The sequence below is a fragment of the Momordica charantia genome, assembly GCF_013281855.1.
Source record: "Momordica charantia cultivar OHB3-1 chromosome 6 unlocalized genomic scaffold, Mcharantia_2.0 BLBB01000006.1, whole genome shotgun sequence".
In the NCBI taxonomy this organism is placed as follows: Eukaryota; Viridiplantae; Streptophyta; class Magnoliopsida; order Cucurbitales; family Cucurbitaceae; genus Momordica; species Momordica charantia.
Window position 1 is genome coordinate 4,054,119 of NW_028275164.1, and position 19,802 is coordinate 4,073,920.

Genomic DNA, 19,802 nt, shown 5'->3' on the forward strand with positions numbered 1-19,802 from the left:
TCAATCATATTTTCAAAATCATAGCCCTATTGTTATATTTATAAATGTGGCAATTTTTACTGTCCATTATTATTTTTTAATTTATTAGTATTATTTACTTATTTGAACTATAAATTTATTTTTTTTTGCCAAAATAAGCCTCTTTGATTGAAAACCCAAACCTTCTTTTGGAATTTGCTTCTTCCTGCCCATACGTATGTGGACCCCAATGGTCTTTTCACCATAGGATCTCCTTAATGGACAGTACCTCTTCTGAAGAACAAAATGTGGACCATTTGATAAATAAAGAATAAATTGGTCCAACCCAAGTAAATACCTGATACAGCTTCGAGCCTTAGTATTGTAAAGTAAATAAAGTTTCATCAGAGAAGAGAAAGTGATCCATAGTATATAAATTTCTATTTGGTATGAAACTTTTGAGTGAAATTAAAAGTAAAGCTGAGAGGCTTTTATATTTGTTCGACAGATAGTTAAATCTATCTCTCGTTGTGGCTTGCTGTAATCATTGATTTCTATTCTGGAAGGAAGAAAGTGTTAAAAGAAAACGGTATCTCAATATTTCACAATCGTATGAGATATTGGGATAGCCCTCACGATTTATTATAAATATAGCCCTCACGGTTTTGCTTTTAGTTCCACTCAAAATATCTCATGATTTTTTGTCGTTCCACTCAAAATGTTTCATAATGAGGATAATTGTCCTCTCTTATTTTTGAGCCGTGAGACTTTGTTTGCATTACTTCCCTTACAAATCCAACGTAAAGCAATCAACTGAAACAGGGGAAATTTCAAACTCATTCTCCTTTGATTTCTTTTGTGCATTTTATTTGTTTGCTCAATAAGCTAGCGGATTGTTCAACAAAGAGAGCAATTTCCGAGGGTTCTTTTTTTAGCTGTTCAACAGCTTCCCTCCCTAGCTTAGGACCGTTGTCGATGGAGATTCATCTCTAGGAGCTCACATGGCATCCACATTTCTTATTAATGCATTACTCTTGATTACAGGGAAAAAAAGTATAGTAATATAATAAATCAAAGTTTTGTAGAATTAATGATTTTAAAAAAGAGATTTAAATATAATCGATTTTTCAAAATCACTATCAAAGTAATAACTTAAAAATCAATTTAAAATGATCGTAGGATTTCTTAGAATCTTAATTAATTTGCCAAACATGATCAATGGAAAGGGAAATAATTTTGACAATAGTAAAAGTGATTTTGGTCATGTCAAAATCACTCCTAAACACACCCGAAATGTCTTGAAACGAAACTTTTTCCTAGTTGAATATGGTTTTAGTACTAACTTAGTTTAACCCAATTGGTTAAGATATATATTTCTGATCAAAATGTTGTATATTCGAACTTCACTGCTACTTAGAAAATAAAAAAGAAATTATGGCTTTGGTGTTTTCAAGTATATATTTCAAATTTATATTTTTACTATCAAATTGATACGTTATCATATGTTTAACCTTGAAATATATCAAGTAATCTATATATATCTAGCTCGTAATTTTTAGAAAATATTTAAAAATATCATATACACTATCCATGTTCCCATCTTTACAAATTTTATCATTTGTTTCTGATATAAGTGGGGCTAAACACTTGATTCATTTAAAATTATCCTGTAAATTAATTTGCTCGTACTCCTTACAAATTCAAGAGTCTCTTTCATTTTGTCAACAAAGAGTGCCCTCTTAAAATAAAAAATACAGACCATTCATTCAATAATATACACACCGGAGATGTAAAAAGTCTGACTCCTCAGTCCTCAACAAGGAAGATATTTATTGAATTTGTTTAGTTGTTACTGAATTTATTTATATTACATCTAATAGAAAAGAAAAATTGTTTGAAATATGCAAAGGGGAACTCGAACTACCATTGCAATTACTGCTAGTCACTAACCGGTACGGTTACGAAGAATCCGTCTGTTTGGCAAAAGAAGATATCAGAAATACGCAAAACGGAACCACTAAGAAAGCTCCAATCTTCAGCAAATCTTCGCTCTCTTTAGTTATTGCTCCAATTCTAGACCAGTCTCCACTGTACCTGATCAAATTAATTCCAATCCGTCCTTCAAGTTCAATTCAAAAAAACAAAAAAGATCGACGAAGAAGACAAATTAACTTAATTTTTGTACCCTGCATCGACGAACCCTAATCCGAGAACCGAAACGACAAATCGAGCGACAAGTGGATTTGGAACTCTCAGCGACGGAAACTCGAATTGATTTTCTTGATTCGATTTAGTGGCGGTGGAATCGTCGGTTCGTTTTGCCAATGCGGTTCGAAAATTTCTGCGATTGTTGACGTTGAAAAGGGAGCGAGATACGGCGGAAGGACCGGAGAAGATAAAGGTGGAATCTGCCATATTTTCTGTCGCTCTTTCCTTATCTTTTGCTTCGCCAGCGTCCACTATGGAAAATCAGAAATAAATTATCGCCAAAATTAATTACAGCCACATCCTTTATTTTTTATATAAATATTTTTTTTGCAAAGGACACGTCATTTATCATGATATATAAATATACATACATATATATAAGCTACATTCCTCTATCTATAGTGACTATATTGAGGGGTAAAAAAATAAATTAAAATCTGATAGAATAGAACCAACTCAACTCAAACTTTTTTTTTTTTTTGAGTTGGATTTATAACTTAAGAAAAAGGTCTTTTGAATTGGAATCTACAATTTTAAGTTAGGTCCAAGATAAGATAAAACTCAATCAAACTCTCGAACACCCGACATCTACTAGATTTTTTCTATTAACATTACTAGTTTAGCATATGCACCACTGGATATCTCTAGATGCTTTAAACCTATCCAAAATCAGCTCATCATGTAATTAGTGTACCATGAAAACAATAAACTGAGGGAGTTAACGAAACATTGACGTATTAGACATAGTTAGGAAGTTCAATCACTTATTATAAATTTTTTAAAGTAAAATAACTAGATAAATATACATTACATTTAAATTTTAAGAACCTATTAAACACTTGTTCTAATTATAAAATTTGTGATTTTGACCTTAGCTAAACATTAAAAGAACGAGTTAATTTTAGTTTTATATTTTAAGAAATCGTATTTGTTTATAAATGCATTTCTTATTTTCAAAAAAAAAAAAGAATGATGATAAAGAATAATAGTAATAAATAAAATTTAAAGAAAGTAAACCAACTTTATTTACTTTTATTCATGACCTAGAGCAGTAGAGCTGCTTGGTTCCTTATAGAAATGCATGTTTCTTTAACAAATAATGAGGTTTGCTCTTTATTGCCTTGTCTCTCCTTAATGGGAAATGAGAGAAACATTCTCATATGCCACTCCCTCTTCACTATAAAAATATTTAATTTATGGTGCAAGCTTGAAATTTGATCAAATATATTAAGAATAATGAAAAAAAGAAGAAGTTATTTTCTTATACCCATACCCTATTAAATGCAACGTAACATGGCCTCCAAATTCGTATTAATGTCGCACAATAGTATATATGATAAAAATTAAATCATACAATATATATGTTACCACAAATCTATCAGGCAAATTGGTCTTTTTAGAATCAGAATTGTGGTATCTCAACATGAGTTTACTTTAGATATAATTTATAGATGTCAAATGATTAAGGTGGTGATTGGCCATGATGTACGTCTGCAAAAGTACACGACACACAACTCAAAGTAGTGGCGAGGGAGGAGTTGGGCGGTTCCGCTCATTCCGATCATCAGATCTTCAATAGCCTGGTTAGTAAGACTAACTTCTAATGACACGTAGCATGACGTTATGCGTCCTCCAACAATATATATATTAACTCGTGATAGTTCGTTTATATTTCTTTCGGGATTGGAAGGACGACGGATTTCTCACGCTCACGTATTTGCTTAATTAAAGAAACATGTACACTAGAACTCTCAAATACCAACTTGAGCATAAAATGAGTAGTATTTTGCCTCTGCTTCAATGATATCAATGTATTATCTCTTAATTAACAAGTTCAAATTGTAAAAAAAAAAATGTTAATGGTAAAGATAAGATATTTGAACTTATTTAGCTTATTTCAAATCTTCTTCTTGGTCTTTTGAGTACACACATTTCCAATCTAAGAAAGTCGTCACTTCTTCACGACTCATAATTAGTCTCATTCCCACTTGGATGTTTTCGTGTGGCGTAAAACAACAAATATCAAAAATAAGAAAGGGGAAATAAAAGGAATACATTTATTTTATGAAAAAAACTTCACAACTTGCATCAATATTTACTTCTAACTTTTAGTTTCATCAAATTTGGACCCTGCACTTATAAAATTAGACCCTAAACTTGTATAAATGTGGCAATATTGAATTTTTTTGATAATTCATATAGTAATTTAAAAAAATGTAAAAGAATTCAATAAGTCATTAAATTAATGAAAATCAAACTTTGCATAAAATTAAATGTGATAAAAAAATAGAATATTTAACTAACTTTGGAAAAACTTACAAATTTTAACCTAAAGTGATCGCTTTCTTCATTTAAAATACATTTTTTTTTCGTAATTTATTGGACACGTGTGATAATACTTGTTTCAACATAATTCAAATGAAAATTTATCAAAAAGGTAAAAATTAAAACACTTGTAAAAGTTTGAGGTGAAAAATACAACACTTATCCAAGTTTAAATTGCGATTTGATGAAAATTCAGGGTAAAAATTTACACATTTCTATAGTTCATGATAAAATTTAATTTGAAAACATAAGCATAAATCGGTGGTAAATGACATTTTCTCTTTTCCTTGAAGTCGAAAGGAAAACCCAAGTACTGCGATAGTACATGCTCCTATTTACCCTATAAATTTTCTTTCATAAATAATTTTTTAATATTACTGCATCCCATATCATTACGATATAATATAAAGGAAAGTAGTACATATTATTGTAGTATAAGAGAATTTTTATGGCTTTGGAGGTTTGAAACCCGGTGCCCCACATTTTTTGTACTAAAAGAATAAATGTGAATATTTTTCAAATATGTATATATGTTGGTTAAACTATATAAAATATCATTGATGCTTCAATTACCCTTATTATTTCAAAAGTTCCTATCTGCCCTCAACTTTTAAAGTTGTTTTAAAAAAAACTCTTTTGTGTTAAAAATACAATAGAAATGTGACGAGGCAGTGAGTTGCTAAAAAATTATCTTTTTAATCACATTCAAAATAGTGCCAATGGCAAAAAAAGAAAAAAAAAAGATTGATGGGTGGAGAAAAACAATTTTTATCTTTAGAGGTAAGAAATTAATTATCAATATATATTTTAACTGTTTTTAAAAAGTTAAAAAATTGAAAATACATATTAAAAAGAAAAAAATTTATGTAAAGTAAAGATGACAATATATGGATATAAGTAAGGATTTTCTCTCCCATTCTCATGTTCGTTAAAATTTTTAATCCTCGTCTTCACCTCGTTCTTCAATTTGAGATGTTCTCGAGAAAAATTATCGATTTTATAATTGTTTTTATTATTTTTAGAATTTAAAAAATAAAAAAGAATAATAAATATATATTAATTATTTGAAAAATAGAATCGAGGACGGGATCAAACATGCATTTCTTATTTTCGGAACTCGACCCTATTGAAAATTTTGTCAGAGACATGAGAGGTAAATAAACTTATGACTTTATTTTTAATGTGATTGATATCCTTTGATTTTTTTTACAGCTCACCACCATTTATCTCCATTTTAATGGAAAAGCTAACAAAAAATTGGTTTAAATAATTAAAAAAAGTATTTTTTTAATACAATTAAAAAAAAGTTTAAAGTGAGACTTTTAAATTACGAGAGTATAGTCGAAACTTAACCTATGAGCATAATTGAAATCACATATTTTTAGATGTAACTTTGTTTTTTTTCTTTTTTTGACAATTCATCGTCCAATTCATGTCACACTGCCTCACATTTTCATTTTAACAGAAAAGTTGCATAAATGACATTTTTTTAATAATTTTAAGAATCAATTTTTGAAAGAATGAAGCAGAATTGCAAATTTGCAACCTATAGAGTATACCTATCATTTTTTTTTTTATTATTTTTTTTTACTACTAGAGTATACCTACCATAAACTTCAAAATAGTATTAAAAAAAAAACTTCAAAATACTGATGTAATATAACAGTTTTTTTTCCCCTCAGAAAAAAGAAATCGATAAATCCAAAAAGAAAAAAAGAAAAAAAAAAAGCGCTTTACTTTATCCGCTCAGCGGTTCGTGTCTGAGGCAGAGATTGGCAGGAAGAGGAAGAAGAAGCAGAAGAAAGACGAGGCGCTTCGAAGCTTCAGTTATGGCGTCTGCTTCGACGACAGTGTCCTTTGGCCTTAGATTTTCCCCATTGTGCTCTCGCCCATCGGTTCGCGTCTCTCATGGTTCCGTCCGGCTCGCTTCGTCGTTCAACAAGGTGAACTCCTTGAGGCTTGGTTCTTCCCCCAACATTTCCGGGTTCGGAGTCGCTCTCCTTCAGAAGTCATTTCATATTGCTCCCACCTCTCAAGTGCATACTCCTCTCACTGTTGTCGCTGCTAAAGGCTATAAAATGAAAACCCACAAGGTCTCTCGCTGTTTCTCTCCTCCGTATGCTATGAAATCTTTTTGTGTGGTTCAATTCTGGTTGGATTATGATGAAATTTGAAGTTAATTTCAGTCTTCTCGATCGTTTGATTATGTTTAGTTGCATTTTTCAATCGAATTGCTGCAAGTTTCGACAATTGCAAATTGAATTTAAGATACCCTTAAAAGTACCCAATTATAGACGCCTAATGAAAGGGTTACTATTATTTCTATATCTTAAGCATTCTGCTGGCCTTCTGGAATTTTCTTATATTTGCTTCTGATTTAATTGTTTGGTGTTACTGGATAGGCTTCGGCCAAGCGATTCAGAGTGACGGGTCGCGGGAAGATCGTTCGGAGGAGAGCTGGAAAGCAGCATTTGCTGTACAAGAAGAATACAAAGAGGAAATTACGGCTTTCCAAAATGGTATGTCCTCTTTGATTCTTTTTGTATTTGTGATTATGTATCTGTATGCTGCATTTCAAAACTTGGACCCTTGAATTTGTTTGGGAGAAGTATTATATAAATGGATCGAAGTTTAGCCAATGCAGCCACTGTTTCCAATCAGTATAATTCCTCGACAAGTGATCTATCAATCGTGGATGCTAGTTATCAACCGAGTTTTAGAAAGAATCCTTACGAAATTTGAAAATTTCCTTTATCTCTTGGTTTAATCCTAATCATATTGTAAACTAATGACATGCATTCAACCTCAATCAAGTTCGTTCTGGAAGCATGATCTAATGTGGAACTATTCATCGGTTGTCATAGTTGGTTTAATTCATAATCCCCAGTGCTGTCAGTGTTGGTGATCTTGAGGATTGTTACAGAGACCGTTTAGGAAAGAAGCGTTGTGTTGTTTTGATACTCTTAAGTCTTAAGTGCCCAAGAGATATATCCATGAAACTCTTAAGTACAAAACACGTCGTAGGAAAGATCTTCAGCATTCCTTTGGTTTTGAATCTTCAGAATTTAGTACACATGGTACTCTGCTGACACTTCCCCGGTTGATTTCTTGTAGTGATTGCTGACTTTTCAGATGTTTATGAGACCATCAAAATGCAGTTCTTTTTGTTCTTTTTGTTCCTTTTGTTTAAATTTGGTTTCCATCAAGATTGTTACTTCCTTCATTAAGTCTTCTGATTTTATTTTTGTCTTTTTCTTGGTGAAATTTCAAACCTTGCCTTGTGTGCACATCAACAATATTCATGCACAAGATTCTTGTGGTTATGGACAGAGCCTTATATAAGGTGATCTGACAGTCCCTCCATCAGTTGATGATAACAAATGAAGGTGAAAATGTGATAAGAAAATGCTTGTAGTGTTGAATGTAACCTTCGTAGAAGAAAATCTGTTGTCAATGAAGTAAACCATCAAGCCTCCAGGGACAGTCCGGTTGGCAAGGACTTTGGCATCTCTTAGTCATATTGGCCTAGAGATGTCAAGTTTAAACCTTCTGGTAAACTTAATATCAAAAGTCCCTGTCCCTCTTTTGAGGCTTTTGTAATTTCATACATCAATGAAATTGTTTCTTTCACTAAAAAATAAAAATATCAAAAGTTCCTGATGTCTCTAAAGTTCTGGCCTTGTGGCAGGTGCGGATGCCTCTGGGTATAGGGGATCAAAACTCCAACTCCCAGTTATTAAAAAAAATTATAAATAAAGAAGTAAATGGCTCGTTTGATAACATTTCCGTTTCTTGTTTCTCGTTTCTAATTTTCTTAATAAATCTAAGTATTTTACCACTAACTTTGTTTCTTGTTTCTTCTTTTTTGGAAACATTCTCACAATTGTATAGAAATTTTAGGAACAATCAAAACAAGTTTCTCTTTTCTTGTTCCCATTTCTAATTTTTTCCAAAACATGAATAAAAATATTGTTTTATCATACTTGAATTCTTGGAGGTTGAAACCATACAACACACTTTTCTTCATTAAAAATAAAGAAACAGAAACGAGAAACAGAAACGTTACCAAACGAGCCCAAAGTAAACCAATCCAGTTTCATAATACCAAAATTCTGGGTTTTGACCTTGTTGTGGAAGGCAATTTGGTAGTTCTCATGCAATCTTAATGCTGTTCTCATGCAATCTTAATGCTGTCTGGTTGTGTTTCTGAGCTTGCTTTCGTTTTGTTTTTATGTCTTAACACAGCACCCAGTGAGCCGAAGTGACTATGATAATGTGATTGGTGCTTTGCCATACCTGAAGGTGAATAGGCAGGCCAAATAGAAGCAAAGGCAACCCACCCTATTAGGAGGCTGTATTTACATTTCTTTTGTAACCAAATGATTTTCAGTACCCAAAACTCATCAAAGGGCAAAGTTTGATTGCTTTTACAGAATTATTTGCCTGATTTATTCCATCAGTTAGTTCCTTCTTTAAATTGTCTTCCCCTCTATTTGCTAACTTGGCAGGCTACCCAATGGAGATGTGTTTAACCAATAATAATACAGACAAAGGTGCTTTATTATAAAATAGGTTTAAATACTGATTTGGTCATTGGACTTTTGTTCACTTTAGTATATATACATTTTTGTCCCTATACTTCTGATTTTTGTTTTTTAGTATCTGTACTTTCAAAACGTTCGTGTAGATCCCTATATTTATAAGGGAAAAAAACGACTATTTTGGTCCCTTCATTTTTTTTTATCTCATTTCTTTCCATCATAATTTGTTGTATATAGCTATGAGTTTGGTTTTTTCTTAGTACATATAACAATGATTTTATAATCAAAAGTTTTCATTTTATAATGAAATTTGTGTCCAAATTTTGCTTAAAGGGACCTAAAACATATGTTTTACAAATATAAGGGTTAAAGTGAAAAAAAAAAATGAAAGTTTCAGGAGCAAGTGAATGTTTTGAAAGTATATACTAAAAAATAAATCATAATCACTGCTTCTAGATCGGGACAGATAAGCAAGGCTGGCCAAGCTTGAGCATATTTATTTTAGGTTAAAATTGTGACTATGAGGCTTAAAATTGTGACTATGAGGCATCACTTTCCTTATTGTGGTCGAGTCAAGCTTATTTCGTTTTTGAGTATGTTCCACGACATTCTTATTTTGAAAATAATTATTGATGGTGTCTTCAACATATAACTGACGCATGAAATAGCTATAAATGAGGCTACATTGACCGAATAATGAAATATCCTTTTAAACTAATCTAATAAATTTACTGTACTAAAAAAATTAATAAAATTTGTTCGAGTGTAGTTCTGGATGAACTATAAAATTTTATACTAAAATCTACAACAAAATTAAGTGTTCAAATTTTTCGATAAAATACATGAAGTTAAAACTAAAACACTTTTAATATATAAAAATAATCTGACTTTTTTCTTTTTAATTTCTTTTAGAGTACAATATATAGGATGTGATTTCGAACTCACTACTTTTTTATTGGATATAAATGCCTTAACCTGTTTGAGTTAGGTTTAGTTTGACATGTGGCGGATATTTGTAACGTTTTTGAAGCATAAAGTATTTAATATGTTCTGGAAAAAAGTATTAAATATGTAGGAGATGGTGCAACCTTACCTTATATCTTATTGTTTTTTTCTTATGTATTCATTTTTATATTATTATTTTACTTTCTTTTTTCTAACTACATTTTCAAATTTATCATTCTTCACCTATCTAAATGGAGGATTCCATCTTTATAGTCGAAAAGACTATTCACAATAAGTTTTTTAAATTATAAGAGAAAATTTTCTATTTTATCTATTTCTAATTTAGCATTTTCTTTGGGTAAGAAGTTTCGTAAACCTACATCATTTATTTATTTGTAAAAGTTTATATACTTTTAACTGTGAGGATTCATTTTTCCATTTTTTTTTGGAGTCTAAGGTTCCGTCAAATAAATTTTAAAATTCATTGATTATTGAATTTTCGCAAATAACTGAGATAGATATTGTTGAATTAGAAAATCGTTAAACTCCATGAATGTCGGCTCGGATGGGATGATCTAGACAGTAAGCTTAGAATGTCACGTAGAAGACCTACAAAACAGAGTCAGCACTCTAATGCCAAAGTTAATGAAAGTCTGAACTAAATCGATAGAGAATCGAAATGTTCACGTACCTCTAAATGAACGGAATTGTTCTATTTACAGGCGAAGACCCCGACAGCGTTTCCAACAAGACATCAACGGCTCTTTAAGGTTACCGTGAAACGCTGCGTGTTATCGTGGAGTGTGTCGGACGTGTGACCGAGCTGAGGTAAGCTGATCGGTTCAACCAATGACATGAGAACACGATTATGAGCAAGCTTGTTCGGCTCGACCACTGAAAGGATTCGACTCAGTGAGACGGATGAGCCGAAAAGTGCACACTTGGACATTTTCTTGTGGTATCTATAAGTCACATGTCACATTTTGCATCCACTCATCTCACGTCATGTGTATGCTCAAATCTTCCTCCAACACATATTTTAAAATTCTAGAAAGTAAAAAAGAATAAAAATAAGATGTCAAAAAAAAAAAGTTTAGAAATGTCCAAAAGTATAAAATAAAGGATAAAATGGTTTTTAATAATGATTGGAATCCAGTTGATTCATACCTAACAGAACTCTCCGCTCGTCTGCCACGTTTACTTTAAAAACCATCCACTCGTCGCCGCCGCCATCGCCGCCGCCGTCATCTTTTGTTTACGCAATCCCTACGTGTCAGCCATCGAGCGGATATTGAATTTACAACTCTACCCCCACCTTCCCGCCAATCTCCGCCCCTATACGACAGTACTATTTCAGTAATTTCACTTCTGCTTGGCTCGATCAAGACCCAGGTACGTGGGAGTTCCAATGCGGCACGTGTTGAAACCAGCGGGTCTTCTTCGCCGCCAAGCACCGATGAGGACTTCCGCTCTTTCCTTTATTTATTCTAGGGTTCATAAATTTCTCCTCCTTAGATTTCTCCTCCTCCTTTCTGTCGAAGCGTCGTCTCATTGCGTATTCGTAGCTAAGAATTTCAATGGTTGTGAATTCTAACATGGCGTTGTGCCCCGAAAAATCGGCGGTGAAGCGGGATTGTGATGATTCTTTTGAAGAAGGGCACGGTCGCTTGGACAAGCGATTCAAGCCGGATTTTCATCAGGTATTTGATCCGTTATGATTCTATTTAGTTGCCTGGAGCGAATAAGAAATTGTTCGTGGCCGTTGTTTTCAAATTATTGATTTAGCGAACCGACTTTTTAATTTTAGCTTGCCATTTCCAACTCATGCAACCATTTAACCATTTTTAGGTCGTAATCAGACTACTTGAGTTGAATGTATATGAGGTTATTAGTATTGGCTATTTTTGTATTCGGTTTATTTGGATTTGGATGAGAAGTGAATAGTTACATAGTCTGAGGCGGCTTCTCGCTTCCACTTTTATTGGAAAATTTTTAGTTCCTTCATTGTATTATCACTGTGAAATGTTGATTGAGTAAGCGAGAACGAAATATTTGATGGTACTTTCTGAAGTAGAAGTTGTTTAATGAAATTGATTTGTTTTGAACTTTGACTGAGTTTATGGGATAGTTAATTAGTATTAGTGTTGCCTATGAATTAGCAGTCAATTTCGGGACCTGACTCATTACCTGCAACTTATTTGCAGAACAATCCATTTGATGAACCTAGTCCTCTGGGTTTGACGCTAAGGAAGAGCCCGTCCCTGTTGGATCTAATTCAAATGAAACTCTCACATGGGAGTGCGTCCACAGCTGGAGCTTCAAACAGTGAAAATTTTGACTTTCTGGTTAAAAAAGAAATCAAGGACGCTACCATGCCGGGTACCACTGAGAAACTAAAGGCTTCAAACTTCCCAGCTTCACTTTTAAAGATTGGACGTTGGGAGGTCTTTATTAAAATATTAGATACTTGTGTCCTACTATTACTGGGCTTGTAAAGCATGTGTCAACTGACTCGTTTTATGATGGCAGTACAAATCAAGGTATGAAGGTGATTTAGTGGCAAAGTGTTACTATGCTAAGCATAAGCTTGTCTGGGAAATCCTCGAGGGTGGACTCAAAAGTAAAATAGAAATACAATGGTCAGATATTATGGCTTTAAAAGCAAATTGTCCTGATGATGGACCTGGTACACTAAATGTTGTGGTATTGACTCCATCATTATTTATGGACATCAGTTTATGGAATTACTGCTACTTTGGGTTAATGATTTACATACATATTGGTGTGCTTGGTTAATGCAGCTGTCTAGATGGCCTCTTTTCTTCAGGGAGACCAACCCTCAACCAAGGAAGCACACTTTGTGGCAGGCAACAGCTGACTTTACGGATGGTGAGGCCAGCATGCGGAGGTAAATCTTCAATTTCTCACTTAATTTTCTTCAGCGTTGGGATCAAGGATGATGGTTGGGTTTTCAGGTTTAGAATTTATAATGCTGGATAATACTGTACTGAAAACTGAAAAGTAGTTGATGTTTCTTATTTATTTTTATTTGAAGGTACATTCATATCTGTCTTCACGTGCCTATTTTTGAATTTGAATTACTTGCCCATTGTGGTTGACTTGGATTTACTGTTTTGGAATTTTCTTTTGGACTATTTTCTCACCTCGTAAAAGACAGTGATGCCCAAAACTTTTTTGGTCCATGTTGTGCTAGCACATGTACGACCAATTCTCCTTAGATCTATACAAACTTTTATGTTAGCCATGAGATTTTTCTGCATTACTTTTTGATATGGATATGTGAAATTTTCATATTTGAAGACTATTAGTGTTACATCTCAATTGCTCGGTCATGTTACATTGAAGTGTTTTTCCCCCTTGTGCTAAGAAAATTTACCTAATTTCATTCTTTACCCTATTATTCGATGGATAAAATATGCATGAGAAGAATATTTTGTAATTACTCGAGCATACCTTCACCTTAAGAAGATAGCTAGGTGTGGTCATTCTCACACCTGTCCTGTAATTTTGCTAGAACTGATATGAACATTATATTTATGTAAATTTGACCTGTGTGTTCAGGCAGCATTTTCTGCAATGTCCACAAGGGCTGCTAAACAAGCATTTTGAAAAGCTCATCCAATGTGACTCGCACCTTAACTTCTTAAGCCAACAGCCGGAAATTGTGTTAGGTTCTCCATATTTTGAACCAAAAGCCTCTGTTTTTACTACCTTGGAGCAAGCCAGCAACCATGGTTTGGAGCGAGCAGAGTCTGTAATTCGACTTCCTACTTTCCAGGGTGTTGCTTCACCATCTGTTGCATCATCATTGAAGATAGAACAGACTTCTCCCCAGATGGTGCTCGAACCGTGCACCTTGGAGGTTCCTTCCCCTAGTTCAGGTACGATGGGCTAGTGAGTTGTTTTACACATTAAACGTGATCATCTTCATTACCTAACTGCCATCTATTTTATGGTAGAGGCAGAATATGATGAAGCCAAAGTTAATATATGCTGCTTCTTCTCTCCCTTTCTGTGTTTTCTACGCGATGGTGAAATTGGAGTTGTGCTGGGTATATTGGTGTTATAGCATGCTTGATGCTTTTAAATTGTTGGAGTTATTAGTCATATATATGGGTGCTGGGTATATTGGTGTTATAGCATGCTGGATGCTTTTAAATTGTCAGGCTACCCACGACATGTCGATAAAATTATCCTTGAATTTTCAAAAGCATGTTCATGACCATACCATCCTAGACCTCTGTATTTGGTAAAATTAACTAGAATTCAAGAATATTACATTTGCAGTTTCCATTTTTACTGAAGCTTCTTTGGAGTATCCTCCAGATTTTCATAATTTCTTTGTTCCTTTTCATTTACAATCCCCTATTTTTGAAAGTAAATTGATGCTAGTTTGAGAATGTGTTTTGGAAGATTATGAAACCATATTTCTGTTCTCTGTAGCAAGGTTATTCTTTGGTCGATCTCACCCATTACCTTTCTTGTGTTAGTGATGGATACACATGAGATTGAAGAGAATAGAAGTACGAAAGTTACCTGCGAGCCAAGAAACTGGGAACAGATTAAGGTTCCAGGGCTCCATCCATCTATGTCGATGAGTGACCTCGTAAACCATATCGGACATCATATTACAGAACAAATGGCTTCCACAAATTTGCCGTTTGTTGATGGTGGTTCGGAATATCAAAACATGCTGGATGAAATTGCGCTTTACTTGCTCAACGACAATCAATCATCAGCAGCTTCTGATGAGGTAAAACTTATGTCGAGAGTCGATTCTCTCTGTTGCCTTTTGAAAGAACCTGCTGCAGTTCAAAGTTTTCAAACCAGTAGCAAAAGCTGTGTCGGAGCACCCAACCACAAAGAAGATTTTCAGCTTAAGAATGCTGCGGAGTTGAAGGATGACAAGAATATGGGAGGTCATATTAAGGTTCATCTTCACCCTGAGGAAACAAAGGATGTCTCCGTAAGCAAACAAACACCAGCAGCTATGTCAAGGAAAGATTCATTTGGGGATTTGCTGTTGCATCTTCCTCAAATTGCGTCGCTCCCAAAGTTCTTGTTTAACATTTCAGATGGTGATGAAGGTCAAGATTAATTAGCTTCAAGCTAATTTTAAGATTCTTGCGTCTTCATTGCTTGAGAAGTATGGAGATTCTGGAAACAGAATCTCTACGTGTAAAAATTCTTTTATTAGGTTCATAGCCCACAGTTGACCATAAAACACGTACGTTGTACACAGAATGGGTATTATACAGTAAAGGTCGAATGATAGCTCCAGTTCCGCTATTTTTAACCTTTTGGTGCTCTCTGGACAATAATTTACAGAGAGCCTCGTCTGAATTCAAAATTACGTGCAATTTAAAACTGACTTAAAATTACAAATGATATATTGATTACTTCTCCTAAGAAGTTCTTATATGTTACTATTCAGACTCATTCTTTTACAAGCTAAGATTGTCACAAGGTGCCAAAATCATATTGCATTCTGATAAGTAAGAACTCAACATATCCAAATACTTCCGAACGCTTCTTCAAGTGCACGCTTCCTGCTGAACTCTACGCTCCACCCGCCAGCCCTTCCACCTCGCTCCGCTCTGAGCCTCAACATTTCCTCATCGTCAAGCCCATAGCCCTGCATGTCAGGACCACCACCCAGAGGCACAGGTTGGCCTGTGGGTCGTGGCTGCCCTCCAGCAAATGTAGGTGCGTATTGACCTTGTGCACCTGTGGCTATTCCTGCTTGAAAACTTTGGTCCGCACCCTGCAACGACAATTAATTTAAAATTATACGAACAGTTCGGTCCTTCTGTCCCAAGTCTTTCTCAAAGAAACATCAAGTGTCATGTTATAATCTTCTGTTAACTTTTTATCTCTTTGGATGCCAAATACAAGAGTTCACGACTCAAAGGATTGGGTCTGGGGAAGTGTTACTTATAAAAGCATATTGACACCAACTACCTTGGATTAATGATGCAAAAAATTGAGCTTGATTAACCATGGTAAGTCAGATGATACTTTACAATATTTCGACTAGAATGGATTCAGAAGACAATGCAAAATTCTTCATTTTATGGGGAAGCATTATTAAAAATGCTGTTGAGCAATGGAAAAATGGATAAGAACAATGACAGAAAAAGTATGAGCAATTATAATGAGGAAAAACGTGCTCACCCCATCATTATCTGCTTGTGCAGGAATTCCCTTGCTTGCTGCAAGGGCTGCAGCATATTCTTCAGCCTATCAAGTAGTTTAACAAGTGTCATTAAACTTTCAGTGAACTGTTAACCATAACTAAGGAGTTCAAGGGGCAGTTATGTCTGAAGCAAAAATAAAAATAGTGTTTAAGCGCCAAAATTCCCAATTTGGGGCTAAAGGATAAGAAATTAACAGTTTATACATTAGGAGGAATACTCCAGGTACCTTGCGAGCTCGGTTGATCATTATTTGTTCAGCATTTTCTTCTTGATACCTAGCAATTTTTGCTTCGATGGCTTGAACATCTATGCCTTCAATCAAGTTAAAAGCTGCAAAATAAAGTTTTCTAATCAACTTTTTATTCTAGCTAAAGAAATTCAGTAACAATACTAAAAGGACGTACTCATGTCCTCCACTTCTTCCAGATAATCATTGTACTCTCTCAGGGATGAGAAATCATCTTCTCTCTTGTTGAATCTATAAAATAGGAATACCAACAACACTACAGACGTTTAATAAATTTTCAAGTAGAACACCAAGATCAATAAGCAACTCAATAAGCAAACTCACTAATCCAAGAGCGAAAAGCAACTCAATAATCTCAGAACAAGAAGCAATTCAATGACATGTACACGATAAAAATAATCAATTCAATCATTAATTAAAACTTTTATCCAATGAATCAACTGTCACATATATCTTTTTCCTACTCACATTAGATGGAGGTTTGAGCCCTTAAAATAGGACTTTTTGTTCGCCAGAAAACCAATGTAATTATTGAAAACTAAATGCCTATTGGTTCCTTTTACTTCACTCTGTAGAAGCATCTGAAGACGTGTAAACCTTTACAACCCCAACTTCAGACACACACTTCAATCATAGATGCCAATTGTATGATAATGGCTGTAACATGTTGCTACAGTATGCACACATGGTTTTAAAAAACGTTAAGAGTGGGAAGGACAAGTGAGAGAAACAGAGTCTTACATGCTAGCAATCCTCTTCCGGATAGCGATTTCCTTACTATGAGGATTACTACTGGAGAATACCATTATTGTTGCTTTTCAGCTTTTTTTCTCTTTCCCTTTCTATAATTCACTCGCTTGTAAGGTCAAACCTGCAAAAAAGACCAACAAATTGATGTGGCTTTCAAGACACTAAACCCAAATGTGTAATACTGGCATTGTGCACAAATGGTTTTCGAGAAATACTGAAGATTGATATTCTTTCATGCGCAGATTCTAAAGCACATCCACCAGATGAGACCGGTACAATATTGCAGAGAAAGAGATGCCCATGGTATATTATGATCTTTAAACAACTGATAGACAGGCAAGTATGTTTGGCAGTTTGGAAATGAACTAAACTACCGTGTCTCCAAGTAACTTGAGGTATTTCGACCCTCCCCTACTCCAGAATAAAACATACAAACTAATTACCTAATTTCATCCTTTCTCCCTCACTTTATTTACCACCAAACTCTCTATCCTAATTACTAATATAACCTTACTACTGTAATAATATCCCCAACCTATCCTAATGGTAATCCTATCATAATCTCATCCGAGAACTGATTCATTACGTAAACAGGATAGGACGGAATGGGAGCAAGAGCTAGAGGTCTATAATAGCTGGTCGACCGGGATTAAATGGGTCCAAGATTTTGTTTAGTGTAGTCTGTGTATGAAGATTTCGCCACACCATGAGTCTCGCATTATCTTCCTCGATGTTTACATTACACGATCATTAACAAATTACAAATGCGAAGTATGTGAAAAATTGACAGTTAAATAGATTTCGGAGAAAAATCATAAGTGTACACTCAAAAGAGAAACATCTGCAACACAAATACAAGCATAAAACAGCTCCGAGTACATTCAATGCGTATGTTCCAAATGTTGCAAAGCGAAGGAAACAGAGAAACTGCCTAGTTCACAATCCGACTCAAACAATACAACAGAATCTAGCTTAGGTATCTAAAAAGATTTGAATACCTGAAGAGCAGTGAAGGTTTTAGATCCTCAGCAATGGAGCTAGGCCCTGGAACGAGCGCTGATTCTGCGAAGAAGAAAGGCGCGGAGTGAGAGACAGCCATTGAAGACATCGGAACAGGGATCGGAAACCGGAAGAAAAAGCGGACTGGGCCTTGAGTAACATTATAGGAATAGCATACTCCTGATCATCGGATCGATTTTTTCCGGTTTCGCGTAAACCGGATGATTTCGGTTCAACCGGAGCGATGCGTCTGCATGTATGTCTTGGTAACAACTTTATAAAAATTACGCTCTATCGTTTATGAATTTCTCTTTCGAGTAAATTTCTTACGAATTCAAATATTCGTATTTTATCTATTATTTCATTTGGATCTGAATCTCTTATCAGTACATCGTATTCTGGAATTTTTTTTTAAATTTAAAACACAAAAAAATATAAAACAATAATAAAGAATATTGGATTTTACCTTATTTTTGAAGATTGACAACTTGATCTTTCTTGGAATCGAATAAGAGAGTTGAGAGGTTTCAAACTTTAGGTTTTTCATCTTTCTAGGTTCAGCCTAGCCTATTATTATATTTATATAGAGAGAAAATCTAACCCTATTAGAATATCTTATATTTTGAATATAAAATATCTTCCCCTCAGAAAATTCAAAATCTAACGATATAATCTTTTGAATATAGGATAATAAATAAATTAATTAAATAAATTAATAATTAATTATTTAACCTTTAATTCAATATCACATATTTAATTAAAACTATATATTTGAATCATAATCGAATGTATTCCACTTGTATAACCTATAATTTTAATATGAATCCATTAATTATTTGAATCCTATTAAAATATTTCTCTCCTAATATATAGTTTAATTATTATTGAATATTTATTAAAAAAATAAAATATATATAATGTATTATAATATATTTTGAAATATATAAAATTTAAAATTCTTATACACAATTTAGAAATGGAGTATAACATAAATTATACATAATTGAAATAACATGACATTATAGTTAAATCACACCACTTACGTATTAATTGATCAAATACTATAATTTGACAACAATTTCCTGTAAACAAAAATAATTGCATGGTATCAACTATAAAAGACACTAATTATTTTTCTTGTGACATTATATATGTATTATAGCATAATTTAAAGAATAAATAGATAATAAATATTAAATAGTGAAGAAAAATTCGTTAACTTAAAGATCCGTTTCATTTGGTTTTTAGTTTTAAAAAATAAGGTTGTTTATAATCCATACAATTTTCTGTCCGTTGTATTTCAAAAATTATTTTAAAATTTTATGTAAATTCCAAAAAAAAATAATTTTCAATTTATGTTTTCCATTCTTTCTTCTAATACTCGATTCTTTTTGTCTTTTTCATATTTATCTCTAAAAAATTTATTTATTTCTCTGAAGTTTTTTTATTTTTAAATTTCTGTCTACAAATATTTTAAATATTTATTATTATTTATCTTTCTCCAAAATTTTCATTATTTTTATTTTTTTTCTAACGGATCAATTTAACTTATTTCTTTAAAAATTTAATATTTTTCCTAACATTTTTCACTATAGAATTTCGTCTTCTCGT

General features: G+C 33.4%; 4 protein-coding genes across 7 annotated transcripts; 2 read left to right on the top strand and 2 right to left on the bottom strand.

The window, feature by feature from the left end:
- Nucleotides 1-1,746: 1,746 nt before the first annotated feature.
- Nucleotides 1,747-2,435, bottom strand: LOC111007301 (DNA-directed RNA polymerase subunit beta). The gene is made up of 2 exons (XM_022279613.2): nucleotides 2,144-2,435; nucleotides 1,747-2,052 (listed from the first exon to the last, which is right to left on the bottom strand). The coding sequence occupies exons 1-2, from the start codon at nucleotides 2,371-2,373 to the stop codon at nucleotides 1,917-1,919; spliced, it is 366 nt and encodes a 121-aa protein (XP_022135305.1). The 5' UTR covers nucleotides 2,374-2,435; the 3' UTR covers nucleotides 1,747-1,916.
- A 3,778-nt stretch (nucleotides 2,436-6,213) lies between these two features.
- PRPL35 (Ribosomal protein L35) lies at nucleotides 6,214-8,968 on the top strand. 2 transcript variants are annotated; one of them, XM_022279867.2, is made up of 3 exons: nucleotides 6,214-6,584; nucleotides 6,894-7,010; nucleotides 7,802-7,946. In XM_022279867.2, the coding sequence occupies exons 1-3, from the start codon at nucleotides 6,321-6,323 to the stop codon at nucleotides 7,841-7,843; spliced, it is 423 nt and encodes a 140-aa protein (XP_022135559.1). In that variant the 5' UTR covers nucleotides 6,214-6,320; the 3' UTR covers nucleotides 7,844-7,946. The 2 variants fall into 2 exon arrangements, with proteins under 2 accessions (XP_022135559.1, XP_022135558.1); XM_022279866.2 differs by lacking the exon at nucleotides 7,802-7,946 and adding an exon at nucleotides 8,737-8,968 and having other exon boundaries at nucleotides 6,217-6,584.
- Nucleotides 8,969-11,360: 2,392 nt separating this feature from the next.
- Nucleotides 11,361-15,287, top strand: LOC111007116 (uncharacterized). 2 transcript variants are annotated; one of them, XM_022279315.2, is made up of 6 exons: nucleotides 11,361-11,677; nucleotides 12,182-12,421; nucleotides 12,507-12,680; nucleotides 12,779-12,885; nucleotides 13,560-13,879; nucleotides 14,489-15,287. In XM_022279315.2, the coding sequence occupies exons 1-6, from the start codon at nucleotides 11,555-11,557 to the stop codon at nucleotides 15,094-15,096; spliced, it is 1,572 nt and encodes a 523-aa protein (XP_022135007.2). In that variant the 5' UTR covers nucleotides 11,361-11,554; the 3' UTR covers nucleotides 15,097-15,287. The 2 variants fall into 2 exon arrangements, with proteins under 2 accessions (XP_022135007.2, XP_022135008.2); XM_022279316.2 differs by having other exon boundaries at nucleotides 11,362-11,677; nucleotides 12,182-12,356.
- Nucleotides 15,211-18,340, bottom strand: LOC148210570 (uncharacterized). Of its 2 annotated transcripts, none has more exons than XM_088124810.1 (6): nucleotides 18,191-18,340; nucleotides 17,184-17,313; nucleotides 16,600-16,673; nucleotides 16,422-16,525; nucleotides 16,173-16,238; nucleotides 15,211-15,762 (listed from the first exon to the last, which is right to left on the bottom strand). In XM_088124810.1, the coding sequence occupies exons 2-6, from the start codon at nucleotides 17,246-17,248 to the stop codon at nucleotides 15,502-15,504; spliced, it is 570 nt and encodes a 189-aa protein (XP_087980936.1). In that variant the 5' UTR covers nucleotides 17,249-17,313; nucleotides 18,191-18,340; the 3' UTR covers nucleotides 15,211-15,501. The 2 variants fall into 2 exon arrangements, with proteins under 2 accessions (XP_087980936.1, XP_087980937.1); XM_088124811.1 differs by lacking the exon at nucleotides 18,191-18,340 and adding an exon at nucleotides 17,408-17,526.
- Nucleotides 18,341-19,802: the final 1,462 nt, after the last annotated feature.

Excerpts from the sequence above, each read along its gene's own strand:
- LOC111007116 (XM_022279315.2), top strand. The coding sequence starts at position 11,555 with ATGGTTGTGAATTCTAACATGGCGTTGTGCCCCGAAAAATCGGCGGTG. Across the intron at positions 12,422-12,506 it reads TAAAGATTGGACGTTGGGAG|TACAAATCAAGGTATGAAGG; the intron begins GTCTTTATTAAA and ends TTATGATGGCAG. Across the intron at positions 12,681-12,778 it reads CTGGTACACTAAATGTTGTG|CTGTCTAGATGGCCTCTTTT; the intron begins GTATTGACTCCA and ends TGGTTAATGCAG.
- LOC111007301 (XM_022279613.2), bottom strand. The coding sequence starts at position 2,373 with ATGGCAGATTCCACCTTTATCTTCTCCGGTCCTTCCGCCGTATCTCGC. Across the intron at positions 2,053-2,143 it reads TTAGGGTTCGTCGATGCAGG|GTACAGTGGAGACTGGTCTA; the intron begins GTACAAAAATTA and ends TAATTTGATCAG.
- LOC148210570 (XM_088124810.1), bottom strand. The coding sequence starts at position 17,248 with ATGGTATTCTCCAGTAGTAATCCTCATAGTAAGGAAATCGCTATCCGG. Across the intron at positions 16,674-17,183 it reads CGGAAGAGGATTGCTAGCAT|ATTCAACAAGAGAGAAGATG; the intron begins GTAAGACTCTGT and ends CCTATTTTATAG. Across the intron at positions 16,526-16,599 it reads GGAAGAAGTGGAGGACATGA|CTTTTAACTTGATTGAAGGC; the intron begins GTACGTCCTTTT and ends TTTATTTTGCAG.
- PRPL35 (XM_022279866.2), top strand. The coding sequence starts at position 6,321 with ATGGCGTCTGCTTCGACGACAGTGTCCTTTGGCCTTAGATTTTCCCCA. Across the intron at positions 6,585-6,893 it reads ATAAAATGAAAACCCACAAG|GCTTCGGCCAAGCGATTCAG; the intron begins GTCTCTCGCTGT and ends GTTACTGGATAG. Across the intron at positions 7,011-8,736 it reads AATTACGGCTTTCCAAAATG|CACCCAGTGAGCCGAAGTGA; the intron begins GTATGTCCTCTT and ends GTCTTAACACAG.